This window comes from Loxodonta africana, chromosome 17 (genome assembly GCF_030014295.1).
Source record: "Loxodonta africana isolate mLoxAfr1 chromosome 17, mLoxAfr1.hap2, whole genome shotgun sequence".
Taxonomy (NCBI): domain Eukaryota; kingdom Metazoa; phylum Chordata; class Mammalia; order Proboscidea; family Elephantidae; genus Loxodonta; species Loxodonta africana.
The window spans coordinates 69533049-69550183 of NC_087358.1; the positions used below are offsets into that span (position 1 = coordinate 69533049).

The following is a 17135-nucleotide window of genomic DNA, read 5'->3' on the forward strand; positions in this document are numbered from 1 at the left end:
TCAAAGAAAAACTAGTGCTTCTTCCTATCTTATTGAAACCTGGCAAAATGTGAGCAGGAAGGAGTAGGGCAATGCACAAAATAACTTCGTGTCTGTTTCTTTTTAACCCAGAGTGGAAAGAAAACCTATGTCCTTGCCTCTATACACCTCCAAAGCAGAAATGGAACAAAATGTTAACTTCAGCGATAGCAACAACAACAGTAACTGCACAATTGAAAACTTTAAGAGAGAATTTTACCCCATCATGTACCTGATAATCTTTGTCTGGGGAGCCTTGGGAAATGGCTTTTCCATATTTGTTTTCCTGCAGCCATATAAGAAGTCCACGTCTGTGAATGTTTACATGTTAAACCTGGCCATTTCTGATCTCCTGTTCACGACCACACTGCCTTTCAGGGTTGACTATTACTTCAGAGGCTCCAATTGGATATTTGGAGACTTGGCCTGCAGGCTCATGTCTTACTCCATGTATGTCAACATGTACAGCAGCATCTATTTCCTGACTGTGCTGAGTGTTGTGCGTTTCTTGGCAACCGTTCACCCTTTCCGGCTCCTTCATGTCACCAGTATCAGGAGTGCTTGGATCCTGTGTGGCATCATATGGATTCTTATCATTGCTTCCTCAACAGTGCTTCTGAAGAGTGGGGTTGAGCAGCAGAACAATGTCACTTTATGCTTGGAGTTGAATCACAATAAAATTGTTATACTGAAGGTCTTGAACTACATTGCCTTGGCGGTGGGCTTCTTTCTGCCGTTCTGCACTCTCAGCATCTGCTACCTACTGATCATCCGAACTCTTCTAAAGGTGGAAATCCCAGAATCAGGACCGCGGGGTTCTCACAGAAAGGCATTGACCACCATCATCATTGCCTTGATCATCTTCCTCTTGTGTTTCCTGCCCTATCACATACTGAGAACCCTCCACCTGGAAAAGTGGGATATGTGCAGAGCCTCACTGCATAAAGCCGTGGTCATCACACTGACCTTGGCGGCAGCCAATACCTGCCTCAACCCTTTGCTCTATTACTTTGCTGGAGAGAATTTTAAGGACAGATTAAGGGTTATCCTTGGAAAAGGTCATCCACATATGACAAAGATCAAAGGCAGATTTCCAGTTTGTATGTGGTCGAAAAAGGAAACAAGATTGTAAGGAGTCATTAGGTAAGGCCTTCTCTTGGGTACTTGCATCCAACTTCATTCACACATAGCCTCCAAGTGACCTTGTACTCACACCATTTTGTCAGTTTTAAATATCTAACTGCTCATGACTTTATGTTAATAAGACCTACTTCAAAAATTTCACTAGTTGTATTTTCAATGGTTGAGTCTAAATAAGGAATGTAGGAGGAAAAATCCCTATTAGAGCCTCACATTCTGAAATATCAGATTGGGAAAAAATTCTGAGTCCAGTGGATGCTGGTTTTCACCAGCTGTACCAGGTGCCTAACCCACCAAAGATTCTAAAATTTCAACTTTAAGACTGCTCCAATTTTCCCAGATTCTCCAGCTCCCCTTCCTGCTTCAATACCCTGAGATATAGCCAATTAACAAAGCTACTGGAGGACCCAGAGACGATAAGAAGTGCACCCTAAGAATTCGGGGGAAAGACTTTGACTGTGAAGAGGAAGGCTGTCTGGTTACAGAGCAGAGTAATGGCCCTAAATAAATACAGTGAGAGAAAAGGGGAGAAGGATTGAGGCAAGAGAGAGCTGATGAGAAGTAGGGGGAACAATGGGCTTCAATTTATACTGGGGGAAGGGCTCTAGCACACCGAAGGCAACAAATGTTTTCTTTGCTTCTCTCTTGGCAGAGGATAAGGAAGGACAGAAAGAGGAGGAAGTGAACCTGGGGCATTACTCTAGGGAACAGGGGTTATGTAGGGTTGACTTCACTGCAGTTCTTACTCCTGCCATTAGCTCACTGGAATGGGGGCCAAAATAAAGACAATGGCTCTAAGGGTTTGGGCTGCGTACTCAGGAAGATGGTGGGGTAGAAGGCAAGTTACAGAGGCTGTTGTACCCGAGACATTCTATTAACATTTTGTAGACCATGACATGGTGCTGCTTTCCCATTTGAGAGAGTGTAGAAAGCACTGGATAGTGGGAGGGAGTCCTTCTGTCCACTGAAACAAGGCTCAGGGCACTACCAACTACTGTTGTAGCTGTAGTACTGTACTGCCAACCATTGAGTGTTTTCCCCACGCTGGGCAGACTGTGCTAGGTACATTATATTCATTAACCCCCCTTAACCCTCACACCAAAGCTCTGCATTTCCATTTTGCAGAATAGGTAACTGAAGCCCAGAGAAATTAAGAAATTGGTTCAAGTTCACGCAGCTAGTGAGAGTTTTAAAAACCACTGTATGGGAGTGTTGGCTGGGTGTTCTCCTACCTGTCCAACTCTGAAAGGAAGATCGAACAAAAGTCTAAATAAGAGCTCCCCTCCTCCATCAGGCACCTACTCCTCCTCAACTTTCATTAGGAAATAGAGATTTCCTGTCTGGAGTTGTTGACCCCAGCCACAGCAAACAGTGGGAGGGAGGTGCTATTATGAAGTTAAAAAAACTAAAAGCCAGTTTCCGTTGACTTGACTCCAACTCACAGCAATCCCATGTGTCAGAGCAGAACTGTTCCCCAGTGGGGTTTGCATTGGATGATTGTCAGAAGTAGATCTCCAGGCCTTTCTTCCAAGATACCTCTGTGTGGACTTGAACCTCCAACCTTTTGGTTCCCAGTCAAGCAAATTGTTTGTACCACTCAGGGACTGTTACGATGCTAGGGAAGGATTAAGTGAAAGTGTTCATATTAAACAAGAACCCCAGTGCCCTTCTCTCACTCAGGAGTCTGCGGGATCCTCCTATGGGAAAACTGCCTAATTCAAGAAAAAAGACTGACAGATATAGACATTTGGGGATCCCCCAACACAATAGTTGCATGCCTGCCCTAGTACCCACCTTACAATGAAGGCCACAATGCAACTCGCCCCTTCCACTCACAGAGCATCTAACCAACATTTTAGAGCCTCATTTGTAATTATCAGCAATAGTCAATGATTACCACACGTTTGGGGAAAAAGTTCTAATATGAAAGACACCCATAAATAAATGTGAGGATAGAGACACTACATTTTTATCTCCCTTGTACTTTTTTTTTTTTTTTGTACTTTTTATCAGGATGTGCTCCTCCAAAATGAGAGATTAAACCAAGACAGAAGAAAACATGACATCCAGGAAAGGAAGAATCCAACACGGGAGAAAAGTGAAGAGAATTCCCAGGATGTTGGTGTGCAGCAGGCCCAGAGAGCAACTTTTCCATATAGGAGTGGGAATCTCAGAGGACTCCAGGAGACATATCACCTAGAAAAACAAGAAACTAATTGCTTTGCACACATTGAAAGGGATTTCTATCTCTCTTGGAGAGCTTGGGATGAATTAGTGATAAATACATAGACAACTAAGCAAATGAAAAGACAGTGATATTGTTAAATACTAGGGAAAAAAACTGTTATACAAGATATTAAAGGTAACCATAATACACTACATGGCTCAGTTGTAAATAATATTTACATAGAGAATAACATAAACAGTAAAATGCTGTGATATAACTTCTTTCAAGGAATGAGGGGAGAGGAAGTTTATGTGTGTGTGAGAGAGACAGAGGTGTAAGAAACCTAGAGTCCTGTCTTCCATCACAGAAAATACATAATAACTAAAGTGGAAAAATGATATAAAGCTGTGTAAGTATGTTATTTAGCAATAAAAACTAAATACCAGAAGAAACAGCTAAAGGAATTGTCAGATTGTCTTTGGAGGAAAGTTGGGAGTGGGGGAATAGAACGAAATTTATCTTTCCCTTTTAAGTACCATTTAACTGTCTAACTTGTGAATATGTATTGCTGACATAAAATAAAAGTTACGTTAAAATTCAATTTGAAAATTCAAATTAATTCTGAGTTATTAAAAAAAAAAAAGAAGACGAAGAAAGGCCACCAGAAATGAAACCTGAATGCCTACAGGAGAAAGGAAAGCCCCATGACTCCATTCCTGCCTGGTAACAAGCTGAGTGCAAGAGCCTGGGTCCACATGCTTCCTTCCTTATATCCAGGAGAAGAAAGAGGGTGTCTCCTACCCATACCCTCTAACAAAAGTCCTGGGCTTCATTTTCATTAGACATACTCAGCTCACACACCATTCTTAAACTAAGCCAAGGACAAAGGGATTACTCTGAATGAAAAGAGAGTCCACGCCTGGAGTGGGGGATGGGGTTAACCCCACTGAATACTCAGGCCTACTAACTGGTACAGGGGTGAAATGGGGCCTGCAGAGGCCATATAATATCCGTACCACGTGAGGTGGGGGCAAGACCTGCTAGGCAGCTGGGGATCTAGCTGGGTACCTGAACAGCATGTCCAGCAGGTCAGGGTGCGTGCGGTCAGATGGGCTTTAAGGAGGAAGGGGGAAGCTAAATTATGAGGTTATATTGCTAAGTCATAGGGATTTGAAAATGAAATCTGGTAGGATAGCACAGTTAAGCCCAGGTCCTTTAGGTGTGTTCGGAGGAGCTGTGAAAAGGATTCTGCCAAAGATGTGTGTTATTATTGTCTGTTATGGATTGTGTGGTATCCCCCAAAAAGATACCGAAGTCCTAACCTTTGTTCCTGTAAATGTGGCCTTATTTGGGGAAATAGGACTTTGTTTGCTTGTTTTTCTTCTTAAGATATGATCGGTTCCATTAACAAGATCATACCAGAGTAGAAAACCAAATCAAACCCATTGCCGTTGACTCCAACTCATAGAGATCCTATAGGACAGGGTAGAACTACCCCATAGGGTTTCCATGGCTGTGATCTTCACGGAAGCAGGCTGCCGCATCTTTCTCCTGGAACAGCTGGTGGGTTCCAGATGCCTACCTTTTGGTTAGCAGCTGAGCGCTTAACCACTGTGCCACCAGGGCTCCTTTGCCAGAGTAGGGAGGGCCTTAACCTTAATCCCTTCTGAGCAGTGTCTTATAAAAGAGGAGAACAGACACGGGAAGCAGAGTCACAGACCGGTGCCGTGGGAAAATACTACAAACAGCAGAGGAACGCCAAGGATGGCTGGCAGTCACTAGTAGCTAGGAGAGGAGTGTGGATCAGTTTGTCTTTCAAGACCTTCAGAAGGAATTGAAAAAATCGATACCCTGATTCAGACTTCTAGTCTTCAGAAGTGTGAGACAATAAATTTCTCTTCTTTAGAGCCATCCACTTTGTGGTATTTTGTTATAGAAGCCCTAGGAAACTAAGACAGTGTCTTAAATCTATGGGGTGTGTGTGTGTGTGTGTGTGTGTGTGTGTGAGAGAGAGAGAGAGACAGAGAGACAGAGAGAATGACTTACTTTTTCCTTTTCCAAGGTGTTTCCTTTCTCCAGCCAGGGTGGAGACTCTCACTTGGTGAAATATGTTGCCCTTGGGGAAGGAAACTAAATAGAACTGTTTGTTTACCAAAGTGAAAGCCAAGTGTGTTCCAGGTTTCCAGATACAGTTCCTTTTGTTTGAGAGATTAGATCTCCCCTCGAGCAAGTATGTAAATTGTTCAACTGGGAGAAAGAATTTTGTTGTGTAAACGTTGGTAGAATTATGATACTGGAACTGTGATTTTAAATGTGTGTCTCAGAAGCAAATGAAACAAATGCCAGTTTATTTTTGTGATGATTTTAAGTGATGAATTCTGTTTTCATATTTAATTACATTGATTTGTAATTTATTCTCAAATAGAGAGGATGTTAAACCCGCCAAAAATGGGGTAGGAGGGGAGATTGGCAAAGGGGATGGCTTTCTAAGGAGAATTTTTTATTCCTTCTTAGAAAAGTGCTTGAAAATAGAGACCCTTCTGTGGTGGGAGAATTAGAGAGCAGGAAGGGGGTAATCTGATTGATAATGGTGGTGGGAGATCCTTATTGCAAGGACATTTCATGCCTAGGTAAATAGAAGGCAGCTACTTGTTGTCATTGCTATTGTTGTTAGCTGCCCGACACACGGCTATTCCGTGCACAATGGAACAAATTGCTGCCATGTCCTGTACTATCCCCATGACTGGCTGGGGATAGGAACGTTGTGATCTATCCACAGAATTTTCATTGATTGATTTTCGTAAGTGGATCGCCAGGCCTAGATGGTCTTAGTCTGGAAGCTCCAGTGATACCTGTTGAGCATCACAGCAACACACCTGCTTCCACTGACCGATGGGTAGTGGCTGCACAAGAGATGAAGTGCCTGGGGATCAAACCCAGGTCTCCTGCATGGAGGACAAGAATTCTACCACTAAATCACCATGGCTCAAGGCAGTGGCTAATACAACCCACAGGAAGAAATGTAATGAGAGAGGACTTGTTAAAATGTTGGTATGTGTTTTAGAGCTCTAACAATAGTGCTGGCATAGGAATCCACCCAAACATCAAAGAAGCATAGCCTGAAAGCTCAGGGTAATTGGAAAGGCCTCAGAAGAGTTGGAAAGGCCTCAGAAGAGTTGGAAAGGCCTCAGAAGAGTTAGCTGCATGGCGTGCTGAGGAGGCAGAATTCCAAGTCCTGCAAAGCCTCCTGCGTTCCCAGTGGGGCATGGACATAGCAGAGCCTGCTGGACATGAAGGGGACATGCTGGCTGGGTCAGTGGACCAGTGTGGACCGGGGCTGAGACCAGATGGTCCTCCTGATAGCTGGTCCATGTAGGACTGTTGCCGGAATTGAATAAGGTTCTTGCCTCTCACTGGTCAAGAACGAACAGGTAAGGCACAAAGAGTTTTCCACACAGGCAAAGCTTTATTGAAGAGGCTTTCAAGTGGAGACAAGGAGGGCCTAAGCAACACGTACCCCTGTCTCACAGAATGAAGGACTCGTCTGGGTTTTTAAAAGTTCTTGGGTGGGAAAAGATTCATGCTTATTCATAGGCACAGGTGGGAATATGTTAACTACGGTGCGTGTGCAGCAACTTTCTAAGATGGCTCCTGTTCCGGAGGCCTCTGGGATTTGTAGCAGGACTTATTATGGGGTGTCGTGCCTACGCAGTCTCTCACTCCCCAAGTTCGATTCCCCGGCTGCTCCTGCAGCCCTTCACTGCCGCTGGTGGAAGGTCACACAGTGGTCACGGGTGGATGTTCTGCACACGTCCCTGGGGCTGGTTTTATCCAGCTGCTTCTGAAAGACAACTTTAAAGAAATTTGCCAACTATTTTCTGATACCCTGCCCCATGGTTCTGGGGAATGGCTTTGTTTCTGTGCCCTGGCCTATTTCTTGTTACTTTGTTTGCAGATTTGGGGGCCCCTCTGTTCCCTGTCTTAGGACCCTCAGGACTTTTGTATAACTCTCAAGTTAGGGAAACCGTTGTATAAGTCCCCAATCGGGGAAACCCTGTAGTGACCAAGGCTGAATTTCCCATCAGCCTGATGGGATGAGTACTTCAAGTCTGATATAAATTAATTGCCTTAAAAATAAATATAACTTGCTCATCTGAGTCTGTAGAATAAGAGACACTTGCTACAATATTCTATATACTGTTCTGCACCTTGCTTTTCATATACATACGAGTGTGTATATATACATATATATATACACACACATATCTTGACCCTATGTGACAAAGTAGAACTGCCCCATAGGTTTTCTTGGCTATTATCTTTACAGAAGCAGACCACTGGACCTTTCTTCTGCTATGCCACTGGGTGGGTTTGAACCATCAACCTTTCAATTAGCAGCCGAGCACTTAACCTTCCATGTGGGAGACTTGGGTTCAAATCCTGGCCAATACACCTCATGTGCAGACACCACGTACCTGTCAGTGGAGGCTTGCATGTTGCTATGATGCAGAACAGGTTTCAGCATAGCTTCCAGACTAAGATGAACTAGGAAGAAAGGCCTGGATATCTACTTCTGAAAATCAGCTAGCGAAAACCCCATGGATCACAACAGTCCATGCGTGCAGCAGATTGCGGAGATGGCGCAGGACCAGGCAGGGTTTTGTTCTGTTGTGCATGGGGTCACCATGAGTAGGGGGCCTACTGGACAGCAGCTAACAACCACAGATATATGAAAGAGAAAGAGAGGTAAATAGATAAATGATAGACTTTTCTCCGTCCTTCTAACAGCTGCATGTAAACATGCGTAACGTAGATAACTCCTCTCTCACTAGATATTTAGGTGGTTTCAATTATTTGCAGTTGTTGCAATGAACATTTTGTGCATATATTTTTGTTCACAAACGAATATGTCTGAAGGATTAATTTCTTTGAGTAGAGTTTCTGCATCAATATGTATTTACACGTTTGATGGGTAACTGTCAGATCCCCAACAGATATGTAATATCGACAGTGCATGGGAGTGCTGTTTCTCCACACCATGTTGTTCTTTGGATCAGAAAAGAAGTACACATAATTTGGAAAAGAAAGTCACATAGGTGGGGAGGAAGGGGAAGGGTACTCAAAGTGAGGTTAGAATGGTAATTAGGTACTTTCCCTTTTGTTATCTGGAGCAGAGCAGGGAATGAGTCCTCAGCGTTGCTTTCTGAAGGAAGCCAGCATTTCCATTCGGTACATCTACCACTGTTACTAGATACCTGTCTTCAAGACCTAGAATACCATTCAGACCTGCCATATGATCCAGCCATCTCTCTCCTAGGTATTCACCCAAAGAAAAAGAAAGCATGTGTCTGTACAAAGGCCTATACACAAATGCTCATTGCAAATTTATTTGTAATAGCCTGAAACTGCAAAAAAAAAAAAAAACCCAAATGTTCAATAGGCAAACGGATAAGCATAATGTGGTACATTTGTATGATGGAATACTACTCAACAGTCAAAAGAAATGAACTATTGATACATGCAACAACATGGGTGAATCTCAAAGTAATTACTTCTAGCCATTCTAACAGGTGTGCAGTGGTATCTCATTGGGGTTATAGTTTACATCTCCTTAATGACTAATGATGTTGAGCACCTTTTCATCAGTTATTTCTTTGGAGAAGTGTTTGTTTAAATCATCTGCCCCATTTAAAATCTGGTTATTTGTGTTCTTATTATTGAGTTGCAACATTTCTTTATCTACAAGGTAGTCCCTCAACTATAAACGAGTTCCATTTCTAAGTCTTTGAGTCAAATTTGTTTGAAAGTCAGAACAGTTCTGTACAGTTCGTATCTAACATCAGTTAGTCAAATATTTGTATTAGTATATAGTAAATAGTGTGCCTTTCTATGCATGAAAAACATTAAAGAAACACTTCCAAGTACACGAAAACATCTTTAACATAACGATACAGTAATAATAATAATAACGTTTTGATGTGTGTTGCAACGTAGTGCCCATCTGTTATGATGAACCACCGTACGTACCTAGAATTTTTAATATAATAGGCTTTATGGGGATTGGTTCTTAACTACGGGTTATACTTCATTCGAATTTATGTACAACCCATAGTTCCAACCCAAGAGTACCTGTTTTCTACATACTAGTTCTTAATCAACTATATGTTGAAAATACTTCTTCATATGTGTGGCTTGTCTTCATTTCCTTAACAGTCTTTACAAGAATAGGACATTTTGATTTTAATGAAATCCAATTTATCAGTATTCTCTTTTATGATTCGTGTTTTTTGCATCCTAAGAAACCTTTGCTTAACCCACGATTACAGGGTTTTTCTCCTGGGTTATCTCCTAGAAATTACATAGTTTTAAGTTTTATATTTATGTCTATGATTTATCTTGAATGCATGGGACGCAATGTACAGGTTGAGGTGTTTTTACTGCTTGTTTGTTTTGTGTGTGTGGATATCCAACTGTTCCAGCATCCTTTGTTGAAAAGACTATCCTTTCTCCATTGAATTGCTTTGGCCACTTTGTCTAAAATCGATTGACCAAATATGTGTAGGTCTGTTTCTGTACTAATACCACAGCGACTTTTCTGTAGTGTTACAGCAAGTCTTAAAATCAGGTAGTGTGAGTCCTCCAATTTTGCATTTCTCCTCTCATATTTTTTAATTCCTGTTTTTTTTGTGCTGCATTGTAGGTAAATTCTTAATGCAATTTTCCATGTCTCTAATTCTCTGCTGAACTATGTCCAATCTTCAGTTTTTCCTGTTCAGAAACTTTTTATTTCTATGACTATTATCTTTTTTATTTCCAAGATTTCCAATTAGTTCTTTCTCAGATCCAATTGTTCTTGTGTCATTTTTCTGATTTACGTTACATAATTTCTTGCTTTTTTACAATGGAAACTTCATTTACCTTTTTTAGCCTCTTAAATATACTTTTTAAAAGAGTTTTTGCGTCCTCAAATTTTGTTTCATAGAATAATTTCATTTAGACTTCATTCATGATCCAGTTGTTGATCTTCCTAAGTTGTAGAATTGACTTCAGGCTTGTTTTGAGTGGAAAGTGTGTGTAGGTGTTTGCTTTCATTTTGTTTATTGGTTTGTCTTTCTGTCTGTCTCGCTCTTCCCTGGGCTCATTCTACTCTAATGCTATCAGTCGAGCCACTGTCTCTCCTTCCAGAACCACGTTTTAAAGTAGCATTCTCATATTCAAGGAAATATTGGAGGTATTGCAGGTCCAGTCACCAAAGCAGCCCATGATTTAGTCCAGATCCTGCCTCAAGCTGGTATCATTGCTTCTCACTTCTCTAGGTCACTATTCAGTAACTCCATAGCCTCAAGCAGTGTTCCAAAAGGTTTTTTTTTTTCAAGTTAATTCTTATTTTATAAGCTGAGAAGCTGACACACTAAACATCTGTATTAATCCACCTAGCTCTGTCAGCATCTTAAGTTCCTTTACATGGCAGGAGTCAGACTCCCATTTTCCATGACCTACGTCTGACCCCAGGGCTAATTAGTTTGCTTTTGTGTTCCATTTCTAGTCTGTAAAGATGTTTATCTTGCTTTTGAGCCTATTTGTCTTTTTTTGGTTTTCTATTTTATGTGTTAGTACCACATGTTGGAGCAGAAAAGGCCTATTAAAGAATGATGTTTTGGAGCTGTTTTGACTAGAAGTTCCCATATCTTTTTTTTTTTTTTTCTTTTTAATTGTGGTAAAAATATATGTAACAAAACATTTGTCATTTCAACATTTTTTACATGTACAATTCAGTGATATTATTTACATTCTTCATGCTGTTTAACTATCACCATTATCCATTTCCAAATTTTTAATCACCTTTAACAGGAACTCAGTGTCCTGTAAGCATTGAGTTCCCCTTTCTCCCTCCTTCCAGTAACCCCTGAATTGAACTTTTAGCCTCCAGAACTGTGAGAAAATAAATTTCTGTTCTTCAAAGCTGCCCACTTGTGGTATTTGTATTGTAGCAGCACTAGGAGACTAAGACTAAGCACTAGAAGTAAGCCATGGTCTAGCAAGGGACCTGAAACACATACACAGAACACCAGGACATAAGTCAGAAAGTGCTGGATGTCACAGAGAGGTACATAGGAAGTACCAGCAGAGCATGGAGAAGGGGGAATCCCAGCTCAAGTGAGGGCTTCATGGAAAACAGGCTGTTCAGCTTGACCCTTAAAGAAGGGGAAGAATTTAGCACATAGAGACTGAGGAAGGGGAAAGGATATGGATTTCAGTTGAAGGACATGGACAAAGATCCAGACAATATATAATGCTTTTCTAAAAACTGTAAGCACTCTCTTACAGACTGGTGGACTTATAGGTTCCTTGATAAGGTAGCATATAAAGCATATAAAGACTGTAAGAGCACGTCGGGCTAGATCATGGGGGACAGTGAATGCCATGCTGAGGGCTGTGCAGTGATTCAGGAGGCAATAGGGAGCCACAGAAGATTTCTGAGGGGAGTAGTAAACTGTCTAGAGCCTTGTATCAGGACATTACTCTAGAAGGAACAGACAGGCTGGATTTTCAGTATACACATAGAAATAAGCTCTAAAGATAAACAGAATTTGTTGTTGATAATCTTCGATTTTGTATGATTCATTCTCTCTCCTCCGCTAAAGGAAGTAAGTACAAGTCAATTTTATTAGGCTTGCCTGCAAGGAAATGGGATGACTCTTTGAGCACTGGGACCATTCACTTTGAAAATCTGTGCCTCACTCTGGCCATACCTGGACTCTGATTTTCACTTTGGGCTGAATAAATTTTTTTAGCTTAAAAACATACAACTGGGAATTCTTCCTGAATGTATTTGTGATCTGGCCTGATCATCTGTGTTTTTTAAAAAGCCCCATTATAGGTTCTGATGGAGTGTGTTTTTATATTTTCTATTCAGAACTTTACAAATCTCCAACTCCTTTCTTTGTGAGAAGTCAAATTATTTTTTACAAAAAATTCTCCATTTCAAAATACTTAGAAGTAGCTTCTAACTACCTGAGTTCTCTGTCAAGGAAAGACATAATTCTAGAAAAAAAAAAAAAAAAAAAACATGCTCATAAAGGAAAGAATGTTTTGACAAGGAACAGATAAGTTGAAATCTAGCCCTGGCACCGACACTGCCCACCTACGACCTTGGCAAATGACTTAGCTCTTCTCACGTTAGTTTTCTGGTCTGTAAAATGGGAACACCAATACTTGCCCCATCTATCTTCCAAAGTCATTGTCATGGGCTAAATTATGTCCCCCCAAAAATGTGTGTACCAATTTGGTTGGGCCATGATTCCTGGTATTGTGTGATTTTCCATCCAATGTGATTTTCCTATATGTTGTAAATTCTGCCTTTATGATGTTAATGAGGAGGGATGGGCAGCAGTTGTGTTAGTGAGGCAGGACTCAATTTACAAGATTGGATTGTGTCTTGAGGCAATCCCTTTTAAGAAATAAAAGAGAAAAGTAAGCAGAGAGAGGGGACCTCATACCACCAAGAAAGCAGTGCTGGGAGCAGAGTGTGTCCTTTGAACCCAGGATCCCTATATGGAGAAGCTCCTAGTCTGGGGAAAGATTGATGAGAAGGCTGACAGAGAGAGACAGCCTTTCCCTGGAGCTGATGTCCTAAAGTTGGACTTTTAGCCTACTTTACTGTGAGGAAGTAAACTTCTCTTTGTTAAAGCCATCCACTTGTGGTACTTGTGTTATAGCAGTGCTGGATGACTAAGACAGTCATCACTAGGATCAAAAAAAAATTTGAAAAAAAAGTCAAATCCTTTTGAAATCTATAAAACCCCACAGCCATGCAAGCTATTCTACGCTACTAGATACTTTGTTAAATAGCATTTTTATTAATCAAATTGCCATGCAAACAGAATCATCAGTAAATCTTCACTTAAAGCAAAGAATTATTTTGTGTTCAGAGTTGTTCCCTAACCGAATTGCTGGGCTGAGGGCTGTGGGGACCACGGTCTCGGGGAACATCTAGCTCAACTGACATAACATAGTTTATAAAGAAAATGTTCTACATTCTACTTTGGTGAGTAGCGTCTGGGCCTTAAAAGCCTGTGAGTGGTCATCTAAGATACATCATTGGTCTCACCCCTTCAGGAACAAAGGAGAATGAAGAAAACTAAAGATACAAGGGAAAGATTAGTCCAAAGAACTAATGGACCACATCTTCCATGGCCTCCACCAGACTGAGTCCAGTACAACTAGATGGTGCCCGGCTACCACTACTGACTGCTCTGACAGGGATCACAATAGAAAGCCCTGGATAGAGCTGGAAAAAAATGTAGAACAAAATTCTAACTCACAAAAAAGGACCAGACTTATTGGTCTAACAGAGACTGGAGAAACCCTGTGAGTATAGCCCCTAGACAACCCTTTAGCTCAGTAATGAAGTCACTCCCAAGGTTTACCCTTCAGCCAAAGATTAGACAGGCCCACAGAATAAAACAAGACTAAAGGGGTGCACCGGCCCTGGGGCAGGGACTAGAAGGCAGGAGACGACAAGAAATCTGGTAATAGGGAACCCAAGGTTGAGAAGGGAGTCTGTTGACATGTCGTGGGGTTGTTAACCAATATCATAAAATAATATGTGTGCTGTTTAATGAGAAGCTAGTTTGTTCTGTAAACCTTCATCTAAAGTACAATAATAAATTTTTAAAAATTATGCTAAAAGAAGCCAGACACAAAGGACTAGACACTGCATGACCCATTTAGATGATAGTCCAGAAAAGGCAGAACTATAGTGACACAGAGAGAATCAGCAGTGCCTGCAATCAGACATAGGGCAAGTATAGTGACTGGAAAGGGAAATAGGGAAACTTCTTGGGATTATGGCAGTGTTCTGTATCTCGAGTGTAGTGTGGTTACATGAGTGCATGTATTTGTCCAAAGTCATTGATCTATACACTGAAAATGTACAGATTATTAAATTTACAATCAATAAAACTGCTTTAAAAATTGCCCTAAAAAAAAAAGAGTTGTACCCTAATTTGTCTGTTCTTTGTGCTTTAATGTTGTTATTTCAAGTTGCTGGAAAAGGGCATAGTCATGTTCCTACTTAAGAGATTGCAAAGATTATGCTAAGTTTAACGTGGTGTTAGAAGGAGCTCAGAGGTTGGCATTGTCCATGTGATGAGGAAAAGCAAGTATCCCTGCAACTCCTCCCACCAGCCCCTCAGGGCTTCAGGAACCAATGACTTCATTTCTCTAGGCATCAGAAGTCATGTCACAGAGCCAGACTTACTATGACTCAAAGCAACTCTGGGTCTCCTTACCTCCTCTCAAAGCAGACATCTATAAACAGCTTCTTACTCAAATGTATTTGCTAACTTCTAGAAATATGGGAATAAAGCCATCATCTCAAAAGAGAAAAGTTGGACTACAAAAGTTGTGTGCTTGGAATAGAGAGCAACCTGAACTTGGTTGAACTCAGTCCTGGCCACCTGTTCTTTAGGGATGGTTGAAATCCATTACCTTAAACTAAAGGTTAGGGGCTTTATTTTGTGTGTGTTTCACTTTACCTGAAAGCTGCAAGAAAGAGAAAATCACAGAATTGTGAGAACAAGGCTATGGGTACAGCAGGTAGGATGGGACTGCCATGTCATGAGAAGAATATGTAGGGCTAGGGCTTCTGGGAAGCCCTTTAATTCAGTGGAGAAGCCAGGGCCGTGGACTCACAGTCTGGGAGATCCGCACTTGAACTCTGGCTCCAGAGTCCTCAGGCAAGAAACGTGATCTCTCTGAGCCTCAATTTTTTCATCTGTAAAATTGAAAATATTAAAATCCACTTCACAGTGTTGTGAAATGAAATAACATATCTAAAAGCACCTAGTAAGTGCTAGGTACAGAGTTGTTGGGTGTTGTAGAGTTGATTCCAACTCATAGCAACTCCATGTGACAGAGCAGAACTGCCCATAGGATTTTCTTGGCTGTAATTTTTATGGGAGCAGATCACCAGGTCCGTCTCCTGCAGAGCCACTGAGTGGGTTCCAATCACCAACATTTTGGTTAGCAGCCAAGCACTTAACCATTGCACCACTAGGGCTCCTTGGGTACAGAGGAGGAACACAATATATTTTGCTTATTTTAATAGGAAATGTTACAAACTGAATTGTGTCTCCCAAAAATATGTGCTATAAATTCTAACCTCTACACCTGTGGTTACAATCCCATTTGAGAATGGGTTGTCTTTGTTACATTAATGAGACAGGACTAGTGTAGGATGTGTCTTAAATCAATCTCTTTTGAGATATAAAAGAGATTAAAAAAGCAAGGGAGAGAAGCAGAGACGGGGAAGACTGATGCCAAGCCACATGGAGATCACCAAGGAACCAGGAAACAAGCTGAAGAGACGAGGGCCTTCCCCCAGAGCCAACAGAGAGAAAAAGCCTTATCCTAGAGCTGGCATTCTGAACTCAAGCTTCTAGCCTCCTAAGCTGTGAAAAAATGAATTTCTGTTTGTTAAAGCCACTCATTTATGGTATTTCTGTTATAACTAAGAGAACTTGGTACCAGGAGTAGGATGCTGCTCTAACCAGATACCTAAAATGTGGAAGCAGTTTTGGAATTGCGTAAACAGTAGAGGCTGGAAGAGTTTGATGGTGCTTAATAGTAAAAACATAGATTTCCTTGAAGAGATTGTTGATAGAATTATGGATATCAAAGGCAATTCTGGTGAGGGCTCAGAAGGAAGCAAGGAGAGGTATAGATAAAGTGTTTATTGTCTTAGAGAATACATAAGGTACCAGCAAAAGAATGTTGCTAGAAATGAGGATGTTAGATGTGCTTCTGGTGAGGCTTTAAAAGAAAATGATGAATATGTGATTGGACAAGGGAGGAAGGGTAGTACTTTTTATGCAGTGGCAAAGAACTTGTCTGAATTATGTTCAAATGTTTGGTGGAAAGTAGCACTTGTAAGTGAAGAACTTGGATACCTGGCTGATGAGTTTTCTAAGCAAGATCTTAAAGAGGCCACACGGTTTCTTTTTGCTGCTTATAGTAAAATGTGAGAGGAAAGAGAAGGACTTAAAAATGAACTGTGCAAAATGAAAACAGAACTTAAAGATTTGGAAAAATCTGTTGTACAAACTAAGGACACCTGTCCTAGAATGTTCACCAAGGACATGGCTACAAAATCTTTTGTTAATGAAATTAAGCTTGTGCCTGATGGACCTAACCAACCTCCACAGCAGAAAACCTGTCAGCTCAGACTGAAGGTTGTTGTTGTTGTTAGGTGCCACTGAGTCACTTCTGACTCATAGCAACCCTATGTACAACAGAACAAAACACTGCCTGGTCCTGTGCCATCCCACGACCATTGCTATGCTTGAGCCCATTGTTGCATCCACTCTGTTAATCCATCTTGTTGAGGGTCTTCCTCTTTATCCATGACCCTCCACTTTACTAAGCATGATGTCCTTCTCCAGGAACTGGTCCCTCTTGATAACATATCCAAAGTATATGAGACAAAGTCTTGTCATCCTCACTTCTAAGGAGCGTTCTGGCTGTACTTCTTCCAAGACAGAATTGTTCTTCTGGCAGTCCATGGTATATTCAACATTCTTTGCCAACACCATAATTCAAAGGCCTCAATTCTTCTTGTCTTCCTTATTCATTGTCCAGCTTTCGCATGCATGTGAGGCTACTGAAAACACCAGGGTCAGGTGCACCTTAGTCCTCAAAGTGACATCTTTGCTTTTTTTTTAACACTTCAAAGAGGTCTTTTGCAGCATATCTGCACAATGCAATGTGTCATTTGATTTCTTGACTGCTGCTTCCATGGACATTGATT

The 17135-nt window shown here is 41.2% G+C and overlaps 1 protein-coding gene across 1 annotated transcript in view; it reads left to right on the forward strand.

The window, feature by feature from the left end:
- Positions 1 to 5688, forward strand: part of CYSLTR2 (cysteinyl leukotriene receptor 2) — a 44726-nt gene extending 39038 nt beyond the window's left edge. The window contains exons 3-4 of the mRNA XM_010592623.3: positions 112 to 1161; positions 3172 to 5688. Coding sequence (XP_010590925.1) covers positions 128 to 1150 — 1023 coding nt within the window. The 5' untranslated portion in view covers positions 112 to 127 and the 3' untranslated portion in view covers positions 1151 to 1161; positions 3172 to 5688. The remainder of the gene's footprint in view (positions 1 to 111; positions 1162 to 3171) is intronic.
- The last annotated feature ends 11447 nt before the right edge of the window (positions 5689 to 17135 follow it).